Raw genomic sequence first — 21,709 nt, 5'->3', positions numbered from 1 at the left:
GGCATAATTCAAGTAGCCAATCCATAATCTCTCATGAGTCATGACAAAGTTGAGGCGTATCACTTTAATTAAATAATTAGTCTACTCGATCAAAACTTTGCTTTTCCAGGCCAAAACAAGATAAGCTCCATTGTTTTTTTCTCTGGCTGCAGGATAAAGAAAAATAATGCCCATCCATCATTCATCAATAATATTATTCACTAGTGTTTGGATGCTGAACGTATGCGTTAAGAATCAATTGAAAACTTCACACTTCAAAAGGTATCAATGTTAGCTACGGGGTATATAATGTACTATCATCATACATTCCTTTTTACTGCTTTCTTTCTCGTCTTTTATTCTGTACGTAAATTTCTTCTCGTCAATTATTATATACATACCATTATTTTGAAGGAATAATGGTGCTAGTATTATTGGTGGTATATACCATTTTGATTACATGGCTTTAGTACAAGTAACATGCACCGTCGAGTAGCGTGTTTTCGCAGTCCGTGCAGTTTCTGTTAACGGCACTGGACTACAAAAATCTGGCCCTCCATCAAATTGGGAGGGGACAGATCGGACGCTTGTATGGAATTTGCCGGATTCTGAAGTGGGACCGTTTGATGACGTGGAATTATTTCTGGGACCTATCACCCGTATAAATAAATATTAAGCTGGTCGTGGAAGTGGCGCCTTCATTCACACTCACGCTCACATCAGACAGAGACCAGTAAGGAATCACAATCACTAGAAGGCAAAAAAAAGAAAAGAAGAAGCAATGAGGTAAAGGACGGTGAGTTTCTTCTCATTTTTCTTTTCCGCAAAAGTTTGCATTCAGTCTTCTTCTTTTTTAATGCAGCGCTGTCCTGACATTTTAATTGCGTTTTGGACAGTTTCTCTGGATCGTAGTGGGAAGGTAACGACGTTAGCAAGTTGAAGTTTTCTTATAGCAGCTTCTCTAAAAGAAGGAAAAACAGAAAAGGTTTTGCTCTCTTGAAGAATTATTAGTTTTTCTAGACGTAATTTTTAAGTTTCATTTGTTTTCTTTAGTCATTGCGTTGCTTTTGATGCTTGTTTGCATGCGAGAAAATAATGGTGTTGATTTATTTACAGGAACTGAGCTAGCGAGTTTGTCAAATATATTCCGAGAACCAATTGGGCGTTTAATGAACTAAATTTGAAGCCTGCAGATTCTTTCAAGCCAAGGTTGGTTTTATTCGCTTTGCAGTGGGTTTGGTTCCTGTTTTGGTTCGGGGAAAGTCGTCTTTTCCGGCAAATTTTAGTTATTTGAAGCTGAAACCTGTCTGTCTTCTTTCTTGTCTTGTTTTATTTTTGTTTTGTTTTCTTTTTCTAGAACTAGAACTATTCCTGCTCTGATTCTGGCTAGTCATTCAGAATTTTGGTTGCTAGCTGGATGTTGGCACCATTAGTTCTCGTTTAGGATGCACTTAGGGACGTAGTAAAAGTAATTCAGCTTAAGAAGGGCCAGTTTCTTGTTTACACGTAACTGGCATATGATGATTTTTTCTATTCAGTGAAAGTTTCTTCATCTTGCTGCAAGACATTACAGAAAACATGAAGAGGCTGGGTGCTATTGCAGGACATAGAAAATCAAATTCTCGTTTCACTTCTGAAGCATTTTTTATTATTTATTAACCGCAATCTTGAAAGCAACAGCAAATTCACCAGCAAGCATTCATTGTCAACCATAACCTCTTTCTCCCCTTCTCTGTTCAAGAGGATATTAATCTTCTGCCAGCCATTTTCGTGACATATGCATCCAGTAACTTTAGAAATCATAAAACTCTATGCATGCGTTCTCCAATGATTTCTCCCCTTGAGACATGAATTGTGCTTTGCATAGCATAAGGCGATCTTCATCAAAGAATCACTGTCAATCCAGAAGAACTAACTATGATCACAATTTAGCCATGGGCCGACTTTTGAACAATGCTCCTTCTGGTGTTCAGTTTTTATGACCAGAAACCCAGTTTCTATATTTTTCCTAATTAACTCTTCCTGTTATGTTTGTTCACAGATTGACTCTCTGTTTTTTGTATTTAGGACAGCCTCTTTCTTTATTTTATATGCGAGAATGACGTATTTTTCCTTCTATTAAGTCTATGAGTTCTCCATCAACTCAACTTGTCATCTCAAAGAGGATGGGCATATATGAGCCATTCCAGCAAGTCAGCATGTGGGGGGACAACTTTAGAGTTGAAAACAGCCTAAATCCAGGTCCTTCACAAATATTCATGGTGAACCCTACCACAGAGCCCAAGGTCAGAAAAAAGCTTGAATTTCTCTTTCCTTTTGATGGTTAACTTCTTTTTGTTTGAAGTCCAGATTTATAACAGCTTTTTGAATGTGAATTCTCCAGACTGAATATATTCCTCATGAATCGACGGGACCCTCAGGAGATGATCAAGATCAGACTACTACAGCTGTTAGTAAGGTAATAAAATGCCATCGGTATTAATCTCTTGTTTGTATTAACACTGTTGTTTCTTTATCATTTTCCTAAAGTTTACCAATATTTCATTGAGCATTATTGCATCCGAGAATTAATATGGAGTGTGAAGAGAAGTATCTTTCGAGGATGCGTGCGTGTCTTGGTTTCTTTTGCCTTTTAAATGTTGAGACTAGAGAGCAAACCCGAATGCACCAGGACCATTAGTGCTTTTGAAGGCATGAACATGAACTCTCGAGTTATGACCTTATAATTACTCAACATTTACTTGTAGGTGCTAAGACGCTTGGCACAAAATCGTGAAGCAGCTCGAAAAAGTCGTCTAAGGAAAAAGGTAATGGGAAAATGAATTTAAGGTAGGCAGCCAATGTTTATCATCTGGTTTCTTCTTATTTTTCTTATTTTTTTAATATCAATTTTACAGGCTTATGTTCAACAATTAGAAACAAGCCGTTTGAAGCTCATGCAATTGGAGCTAGAGATTGAGAAAGCAAAAAAGCAGGTGAATGCTTAAACAAATCTTTCTAAGCTGCTTTCTTTATTTTTCCTATGTACATATATTCCTTTGTCTCATGTTTAAGCCTTTACTACATTGTATGAGTCCAGGGTCTGTATATGGGCGGGGCATTAGATGCTACCTATGTAGGAACTTCTGGACCAATAAACCCAGGTTTGCTATTCTGGATATCAATTTTAATTAATCTTCCTCATTATATACTTAATGTGCTTATCCCCCAAGCATTTTCAGAACATGAAGTACGGATCCTTTCCTTTTTATTTATTGATAGGATGTTATTGTTTCCCGCACATGTTTTTTGTGCATTCACCTATCAGGCATTCTAGTTTGTATCAAACATTCGTTTCACTGTATCAAATAGTGCATTGTCTTTGCAGAACACACGTCTCAGTGAGTAAATCAATTAGCCAACAAATTTCTTTATTTTTATTTTTTGGCTTGCACTTCTAGTTGCAACAATGCAAGTTAAATCATTTTTATTCTTTGATTGTAAGCCTTTTTGGGTATTATATGTATGTGTAGAGGTGCATTTTTGCCCCTGATATATTTCCTGAGGAACACCAAATACCCTAAAATTTTTATTGAAGCAAATTTGCTCATAAAATTATTGAAACGGAGTATTTTTGTCCTTTCCATCAAAATTGTCACGTTGACCTCAAACATTGACTATTAGAAATCAGACGGAAAGGATAAAAATGCTTCGTTTTAATAATTTTAGGGATAAATTTGTTCTAACAAAAACTTTAGGATACTGGATGTTCTTTAAGAAATACATCAAGAGCAAAAATGCACCTTAACCCTATATGTATTTAGCATAACCCATATGTTATAGATTAAAGGCGAAGAATGTGTCAACCAAAGCCCCTTTCTTAGATTAGTTTCCTTCATTTACAACATACGCAAGAGATTGGTTGCAACTTTTTCAAACTGCCCATATAAACTTCTAAATATGAAAGCTTTCAATAAGTTTTGAAGTATTGTGATTATGAATGATTGTATTCCTCAAAGTATTGTTCCTTCTATGAGGCAGGGATTGCTGCATTTGAGATGGAATATGGGCATTGGGTTGAAGAGCAAAATAGACAAAATGTAGAACTTAGAAACGCATTACAAACTCAGTCACCTGATGTGCAGCTCCATCTACTTGTTCGGAGTGGCTTGAATCATTACTCAAATCTTTTTAAGATGAAAGCTGACGCTGCAAAGGCTGATGTCTTCTATTTAATCTCTGGAGTGTGGAAGGCGTCTGCGGAACGCCTCTTCCTCTGGATCGGAGGATCTCGTCCATCTCAGCTTCTTAGTGTATGTACTCTTTATTTTTCTGATTCTGAAAATCTCCATTAGCCTCTTTTTTCTCATCTTACATACTTACAATCTACTTCCTTCATTCTAAATTATAAGATAATTTTAAAAGAATTTTGTTGTTCTAGATTATAAGACAATTTGAAAAGAAAAAGATTTCATTAATGATATTTTTCTAATAGCATAAGACTTATATACTTAATTTTATATACATAACATACTTATATTTAATCAAATCATGACAAGTGGATATTAATATGTTAATTAAATAATAACAAGTGTTTATTGTAGAATAAATAATTTATAAAAATTCAAATTTCTTGATTTAATTGGAAACAAACATATTAAATGTATAAGATTTTTACTTTTCAATATTACCCTTCAAGTGAAGAGGGAATTAAAATGATATTATAGTATACTCATTACATACCACAATATATGTTATTAATAACTAATTCAAGTTTTACGAAAAATGCTAATTAAAACTTTATTTTTTTTAAAAAATGTCCATATCTTTACATTTTTTACTTTTGAGTTTTCATAGAAACATGTGCATGATTTTTAAATATGAAGCTCTTAAGGGTATAAATGGTAAAGAAATATAAAATTTACCCAATATCCTATATTTTAGACTAAAAGATGTTTCTAGAAAGCAAGTTATGTTGTGTTATGGAGAGAATAATGATTAAATATTTAAGGACATTTTTAAAAATTCATAGTTCTGTTTTAAAAAAATAAATTTATTGGGTATCATTATTATATTTTATTAATACACATAATCTTATGTTAAATTATTTTATAATTTGAAGCTGAGGAAGTATCTTAGAATTGGCACTCCTAACTCCCAGAGATTTCAGTCACGTCCCCACCTTTAGGAATGTCATGCTGCAATGAAAAATTATTCTTAGGCTTTCACCTAACAGCATGATATAGTCGTAGTTATGTTCAAAAACATGACAGGAAGCATAGAAATATTGTCAGATTGTATACACACTTGGACATGCTAACTTCACAAAAGAGCCACTCAGCATAGTTTCAAAATGATGCAACCTAGTTGCTCCTGATAAAAGAATTTCCAATCTGATGATGAAACGATACAGTGAATATAGTTGCAATGCTGTTTATATCATGAAGCACTTGACATCTGCTTGTCTTTTGCTTCAGCTCATCGTGCCACAGGTGGATGACTTGACGGATCAGCAGATAGGAAGTTTCACCAAACTCCGGCATTCTTCTCAGCAAGCTGAAGACGCTCTCTCACAAGGACTGGATAAACTACAACAGAGTCTGGTCCTCAACATGGCAGCCGATGCATTGGACATAGGAAGCTTCGGGTTTCAGATGACTTCTGCCATGGAGAAAATTGAAGCACTAGAGGGTTTTGTAAGCCAGGTAACTCCAGACGTCAAATGTACCAAATTCCATTTTTGTTTTGTTTTTTGTTTTTTGTTTTTGTTTTTTGTTTTTTGTTTTTTTTTTTTTGCATTTAAGATTTCGTAAGGTCCTAAATCACACTATCTGAATGAATATGGTTGTCCACAGGCAGATCACCTTCGACAACAAACCTTGCAGCATATGTCTCGGATCCTGTCAGCCCGGCAAGCAGCTCAAGGCTTGTTGATCTTAGGGGAATACTTTCAGCGTCTTCGTGCTCTTAGTTCTCTCTGGTCGGCTCGTCCAAGCGATCCTGCATTCCAAACTTGAGATGCTTTCTGAAGTAGAGTGCTCTGCTGGCACCGTCTTTAACAGCTATAGTATTTGAATTAGTGGCAATATAAATATGGTTTTGTAGCTGTTGCTCGAGTTTTGTTGTGTGTGCCTGAAGCAAAAATTTAGGTAACTCGTTGCTCTTGAGATGCTCATGCTTGTACATAGACTTTTCATTATCTTCTACTAATATTGATAATGTGTTTATTAATATTGAAAAAGTGAGAGAGAGAGAGAGAGAGAGAGAGAGAGAGAGAGAGAGAGAGAGAAATACTCTCAATTCAAAATTAGTTCAGGTCTGCTCTATGACCATGTTTCAAACAAAAAAGAAGGGGTAAAAAATTAAAAATCCAATATGCTGTGAAATAAAAGAAACTAAGAAAGATAAGTAACTTGTTACAGAATATTAAAAATAAAAAAAATAAAGGAAGAAACTGGGGTTAGATTATATAAACAGACAAAAGAAAAGGCTGGTAAATTATTGGGTCATGTGTAAGGCTTACATATTCCTTTTTTTTTTTATTTTGAGCAAAAAAAGCTTACATATTCCATTATTCCTAATAATTTGTTGCTGTGTTATAGCGGTACTCTCTCATTGTGGGGAGTAAACATGGGCATAACGGTAACACTGGCTATAACTGTAATGACATGATGACGCGGGAGCCAAACCGTCCACAACTTTCCCTGTTTTTTCTCCAGAAAATTTTAAGAAAAATTCCCGGCTCTCATTAATCAAGAAGAACAGAAAAGCAGAATTTCAAATTTAAAAGAAACAAAAATGGAAAATTCGGGCAACATTTATTGGTGGACGTTGTCAGAACCTCTTCACTTTCTTCATGACTTCAGCCAAGTTGCTTTTCGTCACAGGAAAAAGAAATTAAATTGTGATAAAGAGAAGGAAACATAATATAATGTTTTAACTTTTAAGGCTTCGATCGTATTGAACACTTCTGGCTTTGATTCGTTCGATTGGTTTGGGTAAGCTTCAAATCGGAGAATTATGAGCAATCTGAGAACACTGTGCAGACCGCAACCACTGTTCTCCTTCATTAGTTGCAGACAATTATTCCGATCTAGGGCTTCATTTCGAAGCCCTAATTGCAAGCCTCGTTCAACATCGCCGTCAATATATTCTACATGGTTGGATCCTCCGGGTTCAAGCAGAATGGAGTTTGGGTTTCGCGGCAGCCAGAGGAGAACCCTGGTCAAGGCATCGAATTGGACTGAGCAAAAGTCCCCATATGAAACTCTTGGTAATTATTTTCAAATTTGTTTCTTTTGGCCTAGCTACTCCAGGACGTTTTTTATAATTGCGAATATGGATGTAAAGGCAAGATATTTCAACCATACAGAAATTTTGCAGCTAAAAGGATTGGTTTGATGAAGGTTGCAGTCGTGCTGATAATACAGTCCTTTCCTTAATTGGGGAGAGTATTTGACATATCTCAAGTATTAAAGTATAGTTATTAATACATCCAATTATAGCCTTACCACTAACCAATTTTGCAGTGCATTTTTATTTATGGAAGAGAGAACTGTCATCCTCTAGAAAAGACAGACAAGTGATAAATTTGGGCCTGTCAATGATGCTTTGTGTAATTGAGGGGTAAAAAATGCTTGTGATGGCTAGGGAATGAGTTAGCATTTATTGCTAGAGAAGGAGGATGTTCCTATGCATAATTATCTTAACGATTCTTCGTCAACTTTTTATCTGATGAAACACCAGAATTAGAAAGAGATGCTGATGAGGAACAGATAAAGAATGCTTATAGACGCTTGGCCAAATTTTATCACCCAGATGGTATGTACCTTCATCTTAGCTAGTTCTTTACTTGGAGTGTCATGTAAACTGTAAATGTGAACTTGATTGTGTTTATTGGTGGCGTGATCAGATGGCAATTTTATGTTAGTTGAGACTTGAGGATCTAGAAGTCTGAATTGCTAAATCGTTCCATAAATTTGGAGTTTCATTGCTCATTTATTGTTCACTACTCTTCAATCATACAAATATCAGTGCTCGGAACTTTTGTAGGCCTTGTCTGATAAGGGTCCCTGCATACTCTATTTGTACATATCAACCAACTAAAAATTGGGATTACATCAAAGATGGTGATTTTGATTTTCCCCCTCCCATTTTTAGCAGCAGTGTTTTAATAGCTCCATTTAAGGTGAAGCTTAGCCCTTGCGTTGGGTTGGCATTGTGTCCCTTACATCTTGTTTTGGATGTTTGACATTTTTTTTTTTTTACTAGTATGTTTCTGCGAAGCTTTTGTGACTATTTCCTTTCAAAATGCTTATCCAACATTCCAACTGAGTGCCATAAGTTTTGTCTGCGATCATTGCTATAATTCAGTGACTCACGTTATAGCTTATAGCACCACAATATGGCTCGAGGCTTTACCACATCTATAGTCTTTTAGCTCTCATGTAGCTCCCATATAGCGCCACTTTGCTTAGCTATTTTTGTGAAGCAGTAGCTCAAGCTGCAAGCACCATAGGGCAACAGCAGCCCTGCTATTTCAGTAGGTTGCCATTGTAGATTCACTCAGCCTTGGACAATGAAAATCGAATGATTAATTTATAGGGCCTTGAGGAGAATATTAAATTCCTGTGATGATGGCAATGAGTGGCTGGTCAACATGGTGGACAAAAGAACTAAATTGTGAAGCCCTTGATGAACAAAGGAACTCCACAAGAGATGAAGAGGAAATTGAAGGATGGTCTAATGATCATTGAGAGGACGTTGCATTTGATCAAGAGTAAATTGGTTTAGACATCTGATATCTTGGGATAAAGTTTAGACTTTAGACTGAAACTCTGTAAAACGTTGATTTCTTCTCTTAAAATACTTGATTTACAAATAATTATTATATTGTTTTGAGCATTTTACATAAGCGATTGACTTTCATATATGTTAGTAATTATAGACCGTTGCAAATTTTTTGACACATATGCCACAATTTCATATGGCCAACATTGTACAGCCTCTGCGCCACAAGATTAATAGCTATGGTTGTGACACAGTTGTTCTTATAAATTTTTTTTTTTAAAGATGTCACGAATTCATTCCCTTTTTTCCCCCCTTCTAGTCTATGATGGTAGAGGAACCCTTGAGGAAGGTGAAACAGCAGAAGCAAGGTTCATAAAGATTCAAGCTGCTTATGAATTACTTATAGATGATGAGAGGCGGCGGCAGTATGATATGGATAACCGAGTGAACCCAATGAAGGTACAGTTTTAACTACTTATCTGTTGACATATTAGTTGATAGGGCTGCTCTAGTGGTAACATGGCTTAGCCAGCCTTGTCTCATTCGCTCATTACTGTTCAGGGAGGGGCGGGCCAAAAAAATTGGGCAGTCTGGGTCGAGTTGGACACTGGGTCAAGTATTTTGGGTTGTTTGTCTTGGCCTGTTCCTGTGTGCCTTTTTTCAACAAAAATGAAAGGTTTTATATGAAAAAAATTGAGGGCCAAATATAATTCTACAGGGACTTGCATGAATATATATTTTTTTTTATGGAATATCATTTTTATGATATTTATAAAACGTTTTGGAAAAAAAATGTGACTCAATGGGAATTGGTCAAACTAGCCTGCTGCTAAAATGGATGGGGCTGATTCTGGTCTGAATGAATACGCACTAGGTGAGTTCACCCAGATTGAATGCTCTTTGATCAAGCATCTAGACATTGATCATTTTGGATTATAATGAATGACTCTAGGGCTAAAAATTTTAACTCAGGTTCTAAATTATAATTTTTCCATAAGCATAATATCAAAATTTAAGGCCCCCTATTATAAATGATGGTACTTTAAAGTATTGCCTTGTCGACTTTAATATCGGATGTATTCTTTCTTCTTTTATGACAAGAATGCATATCTTCTTGGCTTGCTGCAATACTTTTTGGCCTGATTACTGCGGTTTGGTTTGATCATTAGTGTGTTGTTCTGTATCCTTCAGGCATCTGAGGCATGGATGGAGTGGCTTATGAAAAAGCGAAAGGCTTTTTATCAGCGAGGTGATATGGCTATTGCTGCTTGGGCAGAGCAGCAACAGCGTGAGTTAAATATCCGTGCACGTAGTCTATCTCGTTCAAAGGTATTGTCACGTACTTGGAGATGAAGTCAACTTGCTGTTGGTTTTGATTCATTGGAATTAAGATCTTTGTGAAATTTTATCCTAGCAACCCTAATCATCTGGTTTTCAGTTGCCGCAATTAAGTTGAGCAGATATTAAAGAATGAATACATGATTTGATCTTCATGCTTATCATCACTTTCACCCTGGATTGGCTGCTGAAAATTTGTTGCTCATAAGTGAAAAATAGAGTTCAGTGTATTGTGAATGTCACAGAGAGCTCATGAATGCAGACATATCATAGTCAGTATTCCAGAGTCTGACTGGAAATATTTTGTGAAATCTCAGATTGATCCAGAAGAAGAAAGGAAAATCCTGGCCAGAGAAAAGAAAGCTTTTGCCGAAAATTTCAACAATACCCTTAAGAGGCATACGCTTGTATTAAAGAAAAGAGATTTAATGCGAAAAAAGGCCGAGGAAGAAAAAAAGAAGACTATCGCTCGGCTGTTGGCTGCAGAGGGTCTTGAGCTTGACTCCGATAGTGATGAGACACTGTAGCGGACATGGGCTTGGCTTTTACTTTCCAGGAATGATAAATGATATCTGATTTAATGCTATAATGTCTCCCAGCCCAAATACAATGCTTTCAATTACTGCAGTTTTTTTTTTTTCAAGCAAAATTTCACTCACTGCAGTCTACACAAAAGAAATGTGTACATATTTTGTAACTTGCGGTATAGAGTTAGTGAATAAGTCTTGAAATAGAGCATATTGTGATGATGATGATGTCAGTTAAGTTATGAAGCCTAGGGAAAATACTGATGGAATTTGAAGCTGACATCTCGGAGACTCGGACTCTGGATTTTTGTGTCACTCTAAATATCTTTTTCTTTTGCTAATTTCATATATTTAATTTGCACAGAAAGACCAAATAATAATAATAATAATAATAAGACTTGTGCAGTCTGATTTGCCTATGTTACCTTGTTTAATCCTGTCATATTCTTAAACGAGAGCTTACTTAGAGCCTCAAAGGAGCCGATTTGATGGTAAGTAAGCGACACTCATGTTTGGATGTTATGTAGGGGTCAGCAAAACACACTCGAGTACTTGAAGAAGACGAAAGCATCTTTTTCTTTCGAGTAAGTGGAGGTTGGTTAAACAATGAATTTCACTCTCCTATTAATCAGCAATCTAAATCTTGGTTTAGACAAACACAAGCTGTGTTACCTGTTAAGGGCACTGTCCCCCCTTCCCCATACTCTAATTCTGTTAGCTTCCCCAAAAAGAGAAAGAAAGAAAGAAAAGAAATGGACTGGTAACAGAATACTGGAAAGCTGAATTGGTTACCTCTTTTTTTGAAGTAGGAGTGAGCGACTGGTATGATTGGGAATCTCTTTTTAGAGCACTTTGGGTTCTGAATTTCGGCTCCTCCTTTTGACTCCTCTGTTATTGCCCTCCTTTTTCGCAGTAACTAATAATTATCTGCGGCTGTGAGTTGTTTGAATATACAGCCGCCGCCTTTACAGTTGAAGGCCCATCATCCATTTCCAAGCAGCCAGCCACAGTGGCGTCAATGATTCCACCCAAGACTTTAAAATCCATAGCCCTCACCCCTCCCTACAATACACCCAATAACTGAATGCAGCACTGGTACGTTTGTACATCTTACTCATTGCTGAACCAACCAAGCAGATGAGTCCAACTCCGCAGACGCACGACTTGACACGAGACACAGGACAGGAAAAAGAAAAAGCAACCCTCTTTTCTCATTTTTTTCAAACTCCGAATAATATGGGCTTGGGCTCCACTTAATGATCAGATTTCGGCTCTCAACATTTTCCAGGCTCTTCAACTGGTCCTTCCCGCTGTCGGCTAACAAATCACACCCTGGACCACTGTACCCTCCAGCCAATATGCCATTAATTACCCCCACACTCCATCCTCATCCTACTTATAACCCTGCATTTATGTCTCTGGTGGATACCTGGACTGCGTCCTACTAGCCTCTGCCCATCCTAATTCATTCAAACATGCCCTGTCCTGCCCAGTTCTGATATCAACAAAAACGTAATCGTGTCCGAGTTTCTTTTTCTTTCTTTCTTTTCCTTCTTCTTCTTATTCTTTTTTTTTTTTTTTAATGAACTTGAAATCTTTCTTCGTAATGTAACTTTCATGTGTTGTAACAACTGGTGGCTTGTCCATGTCAAACTGATCCCCCAGGGAACGAGTGGAGCTGAAGACCCCTAAAACATGTTTGATGGACCTGACTTGAGAGATATTCATATAAAGGGGCTTCACGGAGACAAAAAAAAGCAACGAGGTGGAATTTCACTTAAAAGCAATTATACACAGTCTGTGTTGTGAGGTGGGATCTCCTGATGTTGGTGGGGCCCTCGGGAGATCGGGATCAGATGGAGAGTCACCCATCAAAAAATTTACAATGCCAAGTAGCGGCCATCTCCTCAAGATTCATGCACCATTTGAGTGGCTAACCACCTGCGCGGGCGACACGTGGCATCCCTCGATCATTTGAGTGTCTTGCGAGATAAGGCTTGTTTCGATGCTTTTATAAGCACAGGATAAATTCACATCAACATCACAATCGTGGAAGAAAGGGAGTTCCGGCACCCTCTCACCCCTAAGATGCCTCATTTCTAAAAGCCTACGTCCATTACCAGAAACTATTAATCAGTGGGTTTTAAAACTTTGAAGCTTTGTTCGTCCATCTACATATGATCTCAAGGATAGATTAATTAATTAAGGAGGACAAGTCGTGTGTATGATCTCTTTTCAAGTGAAAAAAGTTGGGGAGAAAGGGCCTGGTTTGAAATTGAGAGTGTCTAGCCATGAATGCAAGTCAAAAGTGGCAACAGTTGAATCATAGTAGTCTCAAGCTAGAGGGACGCACTTGAGCTCTTGATCATTGGGTTGGCTTCTTCCTTCCTTCCTTCCCATAAATTGCAACGCAATCATTTCAAAGTCGTTTACCTGTTTTACGAATGAGTGCTATCATGCTCACCGGTTGACCCTCAAGGGTCTATTTCCTTATTGCCTCTTCTCTCACACGCGTTCTCAATATATGTTAGTCCCACCATTGCCCCTAACAACTCCAAAGCCCTGATAATGCTGCGCAACAAGTGCCTTCGCAATTTAATCATGCCTCTGTGTCTGCTCGAGCACAGTTAATTATCATGTTAACTTGGCCAATATGTTACTCTCTCTCTCTCTCTCTCCATATGTGTGTGGGGGGGGTAAAATCTGAATCCATGGCCGGTATATCAATAAAGAATCTCACTTTTAAATACGTGAAACGCATTTAAAAAAAAAAAAAGGCTAACATTTTGGGCCTGGATTCCCTAAATAATTGCGCTGCATGATTGGCTGCGGAATATCAATTTTGGTCGTATTAATCAGAGCGATTCAGGAATGAAATATATACGCGAAGTGAAGTTTTTGATAATAGAAGTTATTAGATGCCCCAGACGGAAAGAAAACTGTTACGTTATTCCACTTTCTTTCTTTTTTTTTTTTTTTTTTTTTGAGCAAATACGTTATTCCACTTTCACCTTGCCTTTCTCTTACTTTATTTTTTTGCTTTTTCCAAACACACTTGTTCGTCGTGCTCGTGTCAAGTTAGTGGGAGAACGTCTTCCTCTTAGAAAGACAAAATTACCCTTTTTGATGAATCGTTCTTTTTCTAAACCGGAAAGAAAATGTTATTTTCTGATATTGTTAATCAGAGAACCGAGCTAAGAAGAATGCAACAAAGGGGGAGTGGTCCCCTGAAGCGCAATTAATTAGAGTTAATACGATAAGCAAGTTGTGAAGATTAGACTAACGAAGCCCCATCCTCCCCACACCTCATCGCTGGCTCGGCTGGGAGGGTTACATTTGTTATTTGCTCTCTCTCTCTCTCTCTCTCTTCTCTTTTTTAGTTTCCCCACTCAATTCAATTCAATTTTCCATGTAAACAATCATTCCTTTGTATCATTTTCCTGTGCGAGGAGCCGTGGACCATCCAGTTGTATCCATCTAATATGAAAATGAAATATTCTTCTACAGAGACTTTTATAGGTAAAGGATCATGACGAGGATGAAAGAGATTTGGGCTCATAACTCGATCCGTCGTCTACCGTGTTTACTTTGTTATGCGCGAACGATTTGTATTGACCTAAACGACCAGACACTACCACCGTTTTGCGATTCATGCACAAAAGAGTAACACGCACTCGTGCGCACATGGTAATAATGACGCAACGCCTCGTTGACTCCTCCTCCCTTCTTCTCCACCGTAAAACTGAGATTTAAATTTGATAACTATATTTAATGCAGACATTGAATGCCTGTGCTATCCGAATCATTAAAATTTAAATTAATAGTTATGAATTTATACTCCACCTAAGCTTAATAAATAAGTGAATTTATCTTAACTATTGGTCTGAATTTTAATAGTTTAGATGGTATAGGTACAGTCACCGAATTTAAATTTATAGAACTGAAGCCTATTCTAGCAACCCAACCTTGTTCTTTTTTAGGTTCTTTCTCGCATGCATTTTCTCTTTTGATTTCTCTCTTATCTTGTCAAGGAAATAACACTTTTACTGTGAAATTTTACTCCATTAAACACAATTAACCAATAAAAATCATGGTAATCAAAGGTTTAACTCAAAAAATAATCACCAAGTTTTAGTTTAAATTCATGGGGTCCCAAGTTTTCATAAATAAAATGAGTTTAAAACAAACATAAAGTAAAAACAAGTTACGGAAGTATGAGAGATTTCAGAGAAATAAAAAAGAATAAAAATAATTGGAAAACAACCTATATGTTGTACAACAAGGCAAAGCATCACGGCATGTTGCTCTTTATGCCACGCATCGCAACATGTTGCACAAAAAATCAATAGATTTTACTGTCATTTGACAGCAAAATCGAGAAACTTTTAATACGTCCCGATTCTCCATCTGAATAACATGATCTGGGTGTTTATGAAAATTTCTTTATATGACTAACTAATGACGCGAGTTTTACTTTCATAACAAGTTACACCAGGAAGTTAAACACCTAAACACATGTTGACTACTTTTCAAAACTTTCACACAAAAAAGATATCCAAAACTTACAACAAATGCCAAAAACCTTTCCTAACACCTAAACCTTATCTATTAAACCTATGACTATCAACACAACATGTCACACGCAGTTAAGCAATATTATAACATAAATTTACTCCTCAACCCCTTTTTACCAAAAATAGAGGGGGAAGCAAATTTCTATTGCATTATACCTGAACCAATCAAAACATGTTTAAATTCTTACACTTGCACTAATATTTTGACCCTATCAATATATATATATATAATCATACACAAATTCTCAAGGTCCAAAATACAACTTAAATGTTTGCCGCAACAAAATAATGCAAGTGTGATGGCATGTAACCTAGAATTGACATCTATATATTATTACACAAAATAAATCTAAGCTAGAGGCATATGATAAGAATGTGCTAATTCCTAAAACCTTCTCCCTCTTTGCACCAAAGCTAGAGCCTAAAAAGTGTTAAATAAAAAGGGTGAGTCTAGCCACTCAGTAATCAATATAAAACCTACCATATGTAATTATATATCAATTATAAATCAAGCACATGCATATGAAACTAAGTACTTAAACCATACTTACACACACCATAACATCATCATTACTCATTTTATAACATCTTTATCTCACTCACACTAGTTGCATTGTCACAATACTTTTAGACATGTAACCATGACCTATTATTCACGTGACTTGCCACAACTCAACACATGTAACATGTCATATATTTACATAGGTAATGATCGATCAATCTTATACTCTCCTTATTTTTTCAGAACAAAATTGTGGGCTATAACACTGAATAAAATTTCATTCATGTGATTGGACTACCTAAACTCACCAATTGTGAAGTGTGACCAGGCTAAAGATCACATAACTCACTCTCAGACCATGACTTCCCCCATTCTCAAATCTCTAGGGTTTCTTATATTCTAGGCTACTCTCTTCGTTGTACTGATAGAGAAAGCTAGGTTCTATACTCCCATACACCGGATGACAGCCTAAATATCATATAAATTTTTATTTACTCTAAATTCCTAAGTAAACTCCTGTTTACCGATTATGCTATAAATGATACTCACTCATTTTCATATTTTCATTTATCATTTATCACATTCATACATTGGGTTCACGATCATGTGCCACCCAAGTGAGCATTCAATAACATTTCGTCACAATCTCCTCTTTTATTACACTAATCCATTTATTCACTAACACACATTTACCTCAGCACAACATCATAATTATCTTCCTAAAGACATATGCATATTCATAATTCAAAACCCCCTTGTTTTCATATTTTGCATTTCAAGCCAAAAATAGCATTAAGCACATTCAAATTTTTATACACTTATTGAAGCTAATACATGATTTTACATTAAAAATCAATCTATGCATGCAACATTCACAATTCACAATTAGCAATCGATTAATAATCAATTAACATATAACTACTCAAAGTAGGTTTTTCCCGGTTACCTCAAACTTTTAAGAGGTTAAAGGTTTACCCCTCAATTAATAGCTTCCAAGCTCGAATTTCCAAGCCAATAAGTGTCTCAAAGCTAAATTCTACAATTAATCAAGTTGATCTCCATTAATATAGCTAAACTCAATCATTAAACTCTCAACTCCGCTTCTAAATTGTCTAATACCCACTTAACAAGAGTTTAAGCCTATTCATTGGGTTTATCAATTATCTTTAGTCCCTAAAACCATTAACAAGCTATTAAAACTTTATTAGTGGCATCACACTCTTTCAACTACCCACATTAATATAAATTTTGGATATTTATAGTGCCCAATAACTCAAGATATCAAAGTTTATTACACTTAAGTTTATATATTTTAATCTACTCTCATTAATTTCATTTAAATCAATAGATTCGGACCCATAATCTATATAGACTAAAATTACCATCCTCATCCAAACCCTAACTCAAACCTTTAGAAAATGGAAGAAGAAAGGAGAAAAAAAAATTTAAAAATCTTAACTTGAATGATTTGAAGCTTCAAATCTTCTCAAATCCTTCTCTAGATCGTACCTTAGTGGAGAAAATGCGAGTTTCTCCATTTTCCTTTCCTTTCTATTTTTTTGCATCGGATCGCAACTAAATTCTACAGAATTTGTACCATGAGCTGCAGCGTCTGCCTCTACACGCCACGGCATATGGTACAGAGAAGGCAACTCTCGTCTGTAGCCCTATGCATCATGACGTACCACGCACGCATCACGACATATGGCACAAAGGCTTTTTAGCTTGTTTTTCTCTACTTTCTGGTCCCAAGTAACCCAATTTCACTTTGGACTTAAACTATATCTAAAATTCTAATTAAAAACACTTATTATTCTTTTCTGGTCACACACTACGTCAACTTACTTTATCATCCTAATTAAGCTTAGTAAATTAGGAAATTAAAAATTGGGACGTTATATTTACTATGCATGAACCGACAAATCCTTGGCCCTCCATGGCCTCCTAAATCTACATGTTCTTTTTTTTTTTATCGCAAAATTTGCTAAACATGATTTTTTTATTGGAAATATTTATTTTCTTATTGAAAGCAACCATGTTCCACATATGATTATACACTAAACGTGAGAAACTCTTTTGATGAGGATTCAAACCTTAACTTTTTATATTATAAGAGATTAGCTCTTTTTATCAAACTTAACTTATATATATTGATAGACAATACATGTCTTCATAATTAGAAAATGTTTATCTAGACATACTTTTTATATATCTTTGTTGTCAAGTTTTCAAGTAAATTCATCACATTTATATTTTTTTTTAAAGAAAAAGTAACTAATCATCTAGATAAATGCTTCAAATCTCTCTACGGTGTACTTCCTTCAATCTTATTCACAAATTACTTCTAGATTCTAACATGTTTCATGAATTTATAAAAAATTTTAAATTCATTAACTCTATCTAAAAATTTAATAATTTTTAACATTGTCTCCATTAATTATACATATTTTAATGATGTGTTTATTCTCACCATTCACTTGTGTTTAATGAGATAAAAAGAAAAACTTATGATAAAAAACATCAATGACATGTCTTATAAATTAGATTGAATTTTTTTCCTTTTCCTTTGCCTTATAAATAAGAATGAAAGGAGTATAGGTTTATATTTTTTTTTTAAAAAAAGAAAGAAATTCATTCTTGAACAAAATCACAGCTTTAATTAATTAAAAAAAAGATTAGTGCCCGAGATAACATTTTTAAGGGAAAAAATAGTGTGTTGAGTGTGTCACTTTATTTGAACTTCACACCAGGGCATAATGAAATTTGTACCAAACTATATAGAAGTAGGATACAACGTAAAGCATATATTGGCGAGCAAGCATAGTCTATCTAAATAAAAAGGATGCAATGGGTGGTTGGCACATAAGTAGGGGCTGGGATGGCCATACAGGGAAAAATAGTTTAGTTATCCTTACGATTCACTTTTTGTGACGAAATCTTAATACCATAATTCTACCAGACCAACATCCTTCCCAACATATATACGTCCCATTCTCCAAAATCTCACGAGCACTCCTCCAACCCAATTTTAATACCATCTAACTCACCCCAATTCACTATTTTGATCGCTTGGTCCCCCCCCCCCATTTTATTTATTTATTTATTTAAATGAAATAATCAATACCAGTAGACAATTTTAAAGTATAAATATGTATAGCGGAGATACTAATAATAAATTACAAGAAAAATGCCGGTGGTATCTTTAAACTTGACATTTTGTGGCCTCCCATTAATGAGTGAAAATGATCAGCCAATTAAAAACCTATTCGATAAGATGCACAAATGATGGACCCACTCGCAATGCTGGACAATCATTAAGCAGAAGCAGCTCCAAATCCTTTTTCCCCCCATCAATATCTGTCCATGGATGGATAGCAAGGCCTACTGGATTAATTAATATTATTAATATTCTCATACAAGCGAGCAGTGTTTTCATTTCCCCTCTCAAATTGAGGGGCCGAATGGTAAATTGGAGGGCACGAGAGAGAAACTGGAGATTACGAAACGCATGAGTAAGAGCAACCTCATCATTCTAATTCTTCCTTTGGGGAAATCAAACAGAACAAGATATATATGGGGAACACAAAAACCGCAAACTTCAATACACAAGAGTGGGAAGAAGAGGAGCAAGTTCAGTAGCTCGAGGAAGAAATTGAGGAAAGAAGAAGCCAAGGGGCTCTCAAATCAAAAGAATGCCAATCGAATAATGACCAAAGCCGAGCCAATCCTTGCATGACAAAAGGGAGCTTATATATTTAAAGCTTCAACTTTCACTTCCTCTCGCCACCTTCCACGGCTTCTTTTGCTTCATCATGAATAATTAATTGACGTACCAGTTTATCCAAGTAAATTAAATGTGCCCAGACCCCTGAAGCTTCTTATTCTTTAGCTTAAAGGAAGACAGGAGCACATATAAAAAGAAGAAAAAAAACTAAAAAGGTGGCTAAAGATGATCTTATGACATTGACATTACATTACTAACCCCTGCCTCACTTTCTATTATGCTTTCTTTACCCTCGCTCTCCATAAGTGTCTTGTTTCTTCTTTTAATTTTCAGTGTGTGTGTGAGTTCATGTTCATTTTTACCTCTCTTGCTTTCTGCCCATTACACAATGAAAATGGCATATTACCAATCATCCTTTCCCCTTTGTAGGAAACACCCATCATTGCCCCCAACAATCCTTTTCAACCTTAGAAACCTGAGTTTCTAAGATATTCCCTCCCTTCCATTCTTCCATTCTTTTCACTTTTTTTTTTTTTTTTGGTTCTTCTTCCTCTTTCTTGTTCTCATGCCTCCACTCTCACTCTCTCTCAATTTAAATATCTCCCTCTTCCTCACCTTTTCTGCTCCCATATCTTCTCCTTCCCTCGCTTCTCCCTTCTTTTCTTTTTTCCATTTTAATCCCATAAAGTCTTGCAATGGATCCTTCTTCCACCAACTCTGTCAATGGCTTCTACTCTTTTCTCACCAGAGGTATTGACGATCTCGAACGAGTCTATCTCTCCAATAACTTCATGTCAATCCAATTCCTTCAGAGGGCGCTCTCCCTTCTTCGATCCTGCCACACCCAATTGACCCTTCTTGTCCAGAAGCTCCATCTACCCTCCGGTGACAAGTGGCTCGACGAGTACATGGATGAAAGCTCCAAGCTTTGGGAAGCCTGTCATGTACTCAAGTCTGGCATTTCTGGAATGGAAAATTATTACTCTGCTGGCTTAAACATCACCACGTCTCTCGATTCTCATCCTCGTCTCACCCCACAACTATCTCGCCAGGTTAGGTCGATCACACTCTCCGTTTTGTTTTTCTTCTCTCTTTCTTGGCATACGGCGATTGAAGTTTTGGTCGTGAATTAACAGGCTTTTCTTGTTCCCCAAGCAGGTTATTCGAGCAATCTCGGGGTGTCGCAGGGAAGCTATGGGGCTGGGAGAAGAGAACAGAGCTTTAATCGAGACAAGAATTCAACCGCTTTCCCTTCGTTTCGAGGAGAAGCTCTCGATCGAATCGAAGCTAAACGGATTCAGCGGGTTCAGGGGAGTCCTGTACGCAATGAGAAATGTCAGTTCGCTGTTGCTCTCGATTCTGCTATACGGCCTGGTGTATTGCTGGCCCGATTCCTCGGATTTCATCCTGGGAGGAGAATACGAGGGACGCTTGTTCCTGGGATCGGCGTTCATGATTTCGGCGGCGAGGTTACAGCAGAGAGTGGCGGCGGAGATCGGCCAGTGCAATGGGGCGCCGGGCGTTTTATTGTACGAGTTCAGAAGATCACAAGTGACGATGGAGGAGCTCAGGGGAGAATTGGAGCGTTGGGGATCGCAGGGAATGGTGGTTGAGTGGGAAACAGAGGTTGGCATGAGAGAGAGAGTGGAGAATCTAAGAGGGCATCTTGGGATGATGAGATCTGGAGCAGAGAACATCATCGGACAGCTCGACGATTTCTTTGACGAGATTGTTGAAGGAAGGAAGAAACTTTTGGACTTGTGTAGCCACAGGTGATGAGTGAACGATCAATGGAAAAAAAAAAAATAGTTGAAATTGGAAACTGAAAGAAGAAAGCAACTATGTAGAGGAATCAGTTGCCGGGGTTGTCGTATCTTGTTCCGCCCTTTCCATTTTTCTTTCTCTCTCGCGCTCCTCTCTCTTTCACTTTCATTTTCATTTTCATTTTCTTCCTTTTTTTTTTTTCTTAACCCCTTTTGAGTTACTACACTTTACCATAGTTGAGACTTCTGGTGCCAAGTGTTTCCCGCAGCAGGCAGGGGAAAAGATTCTCAAATTGAATGTGGCTCCATATATCTGAGAAGATACAGGCAGTAGATTAATTATATTGCAGGAAAAACAAATTACTAACTTGTTTGCCGAACTTCGATTCCTCATGTATTATATAATATTATATAAATAGGAAGCAGATTAAAGGAAGAATTAGCCAATATCAGATGTCAAAAAATAAAATAAAATAAAATAAAAATCGCACTAATTGTAGCCTGCAGGCAGGTAACGTTAAGTTAGACAGTGA

At 36.6% G+C, this 21,709-nt stretch overlaps 3 protein-coding genes across 6 annotated transcripts; all 3 read left to right on the top strand.

The window, feature by feature from the left end:
- The first annotated feature begins 633 nt into the window (after window positions 1–633).
- LOC129294315 (transcription factor TGA7-like) lies at window positions 634–6,189 on the top strand. Of its 4 annotated transcripts, none has more exons than XM_054932567.1 (11): window positions 634–775; window positions 876–964; window positions 1,096–1,188; window positions 2,103–2,264; window positions 2,363–2,437; window positions 2,727–2,786; window positions 2,877–2,954; window positions 3,059–3,122; window positions 4,000–4,271; window positions 5,436–5,663; window positions 5,814–6,189. In XM_054932567.1, the coding sequence occupies exons 4-11, from the start codon at window positions 2,106–2,108 to the stop codon at window positions 5,973–5,975; spliced, it is 1,098 nt and encodes a 365-aa protein (XP_054788542.1). In that variant the 5' UTR covers window positions 634–775; window positions 876–964; window positions 1,096–1,188; window positions 2,103–2,105; the 3' UTR covers window positions 5,976–6,189. The 4 variants fall into 4 exon arrangements, with proteins under 4 accessions (XP_054788542.1, XP_054788543.1, XP_054788544.1 ...); XM_054932568.1 differs by having other exon boundaries at window positions 716–765; XM_054932569.1 differs by lacking the exon at window positions 634–775 and having other exon boundaries at window positions 858–964.
- A 571-nt stretch (window positions 6,190–6,760) lies between these two features.
- On the top strand, window positions 6,761–10,928 carry LOC129294317 (uncharacterized). Its single transcript, XM_054932571.1, has 5 exons — window positions 6,761–7,231; window positions 7,705–7,779; window positions 9,068–9,207; window positions 9,940–10,077; window positions 10,404–10,928. Exons 1-5 carry the CDS (start codon window positions 6,979–6,981, stop codon window positions 10,611–10,613), a joined length of 816 nt encoding a protein of 271 aa, XP_054788546.1. The 5' UTR covers window positions 6,761–6,978; the 3' UTR covers window positions 10,614–10,928.
- Window positions 10,929–19,676: 8,748 nt separating this feature from the next.
- LOC129294305 (uncharacterized) lies at window positions 19,677–21,556 on the top strand. The gene is made up of 2 exons (XM_054932551.1): window positions 19,677–20,465; window positions 20,572–21,556. Exons 1-2 carry the CDS (start codon window positions 20,109–20,111, stop codon window positions 21,187–21,189), a joined length of 975 nt encoding a protein of 324 aa, XP_054788526.1. The 5' UTR covers window positions 19,677–20,108; the 3' UTR covers window positions 21,190–21,556.
- Window positions 21,557–21,709: the final 153 nt, after the last annotated feature.

Source organism: Prosopis cineraria, unplaced genomic scaffold (assembly GCF_029017545.1).
Source record: "Prosopis cineraria cultivar Desert tree isolate PC_DT_omini unplaced genomic scaffold, ASM2901754v1 PC15, whole genome shotgun sequence".
Taxonomy (NCBI): Eukaryota; Viridiplantae; Streptophyta; class Magnoliopsida; order Fabales; family Fabaceae; genus Prosopis; species Prosopis cineraria.
The sequence above is the reverse complement of the archived record's forward strand: the minus strand, read 5'-3'. Positions and strand labels throughout refer to the sequence as shown.

Excerpts from the sequence above, each read along its gene's own strand:
- LOC129294315 (XM_054932567.1), top strand. The coding sequence starts at position 2,106 with ATGAGTTCTCCATCAACTCAACTTGTCATCTCAAAGAGGATGGGCATA. Across the intron at positions 2,265-2,362 it reads ACCCTACCACAGAGCCCAAG|ACTGAATATATTCCTCATGA; the intron begins GTCAGAAAAAAG and ends TGAATTCTCCAG. Across the intron at positions 2,438-2,726 it reads CTACTACAGCTGTTAGTAAG|GTGCTAAGACGCTTGGCACA; the intron begins GTAATAAAATGC and ends ATTTACTTGTAG.
- LOC129294317 (XM_054932571.1), top strand. The coding sequence starts at position 6,979 with ATGAGCAATCTGAGAACACTGTGCAGACCGCAACCACTGTTCTCCTTC. Across the intron at positions 9,208-9,939 it reads ACCGAGTGAACCCAATGAAG|GCATCTGAGGCATGGATGGA; the intron begins GTACAGTTTTAA and ends TGTATCCTTCAG. Across the intron at positions 10,078-10,403 it reads GTAGTCTATCTCGTTCAAAG|ATTGATCCAGAAGAAGAAAG; the intron begins GTATTGTCACGT and ends GTGAAATCTCAG.
- LOC129294305 (XM_054932551.1), top strand. The coding sequence starts at position 20,109 with ATGGATCCTTCTTCCACCAACTCTGTCAATGGCTTCTACTCTTTTCTC. Across the intron at positions 20,466-20,571 it reads CCCCACAACTATCTCGCCAG|GTTATTCGAGCAATCTCGGG; the intron begins GTTAGGTCGATC and ends TTCCCCAAGCAG.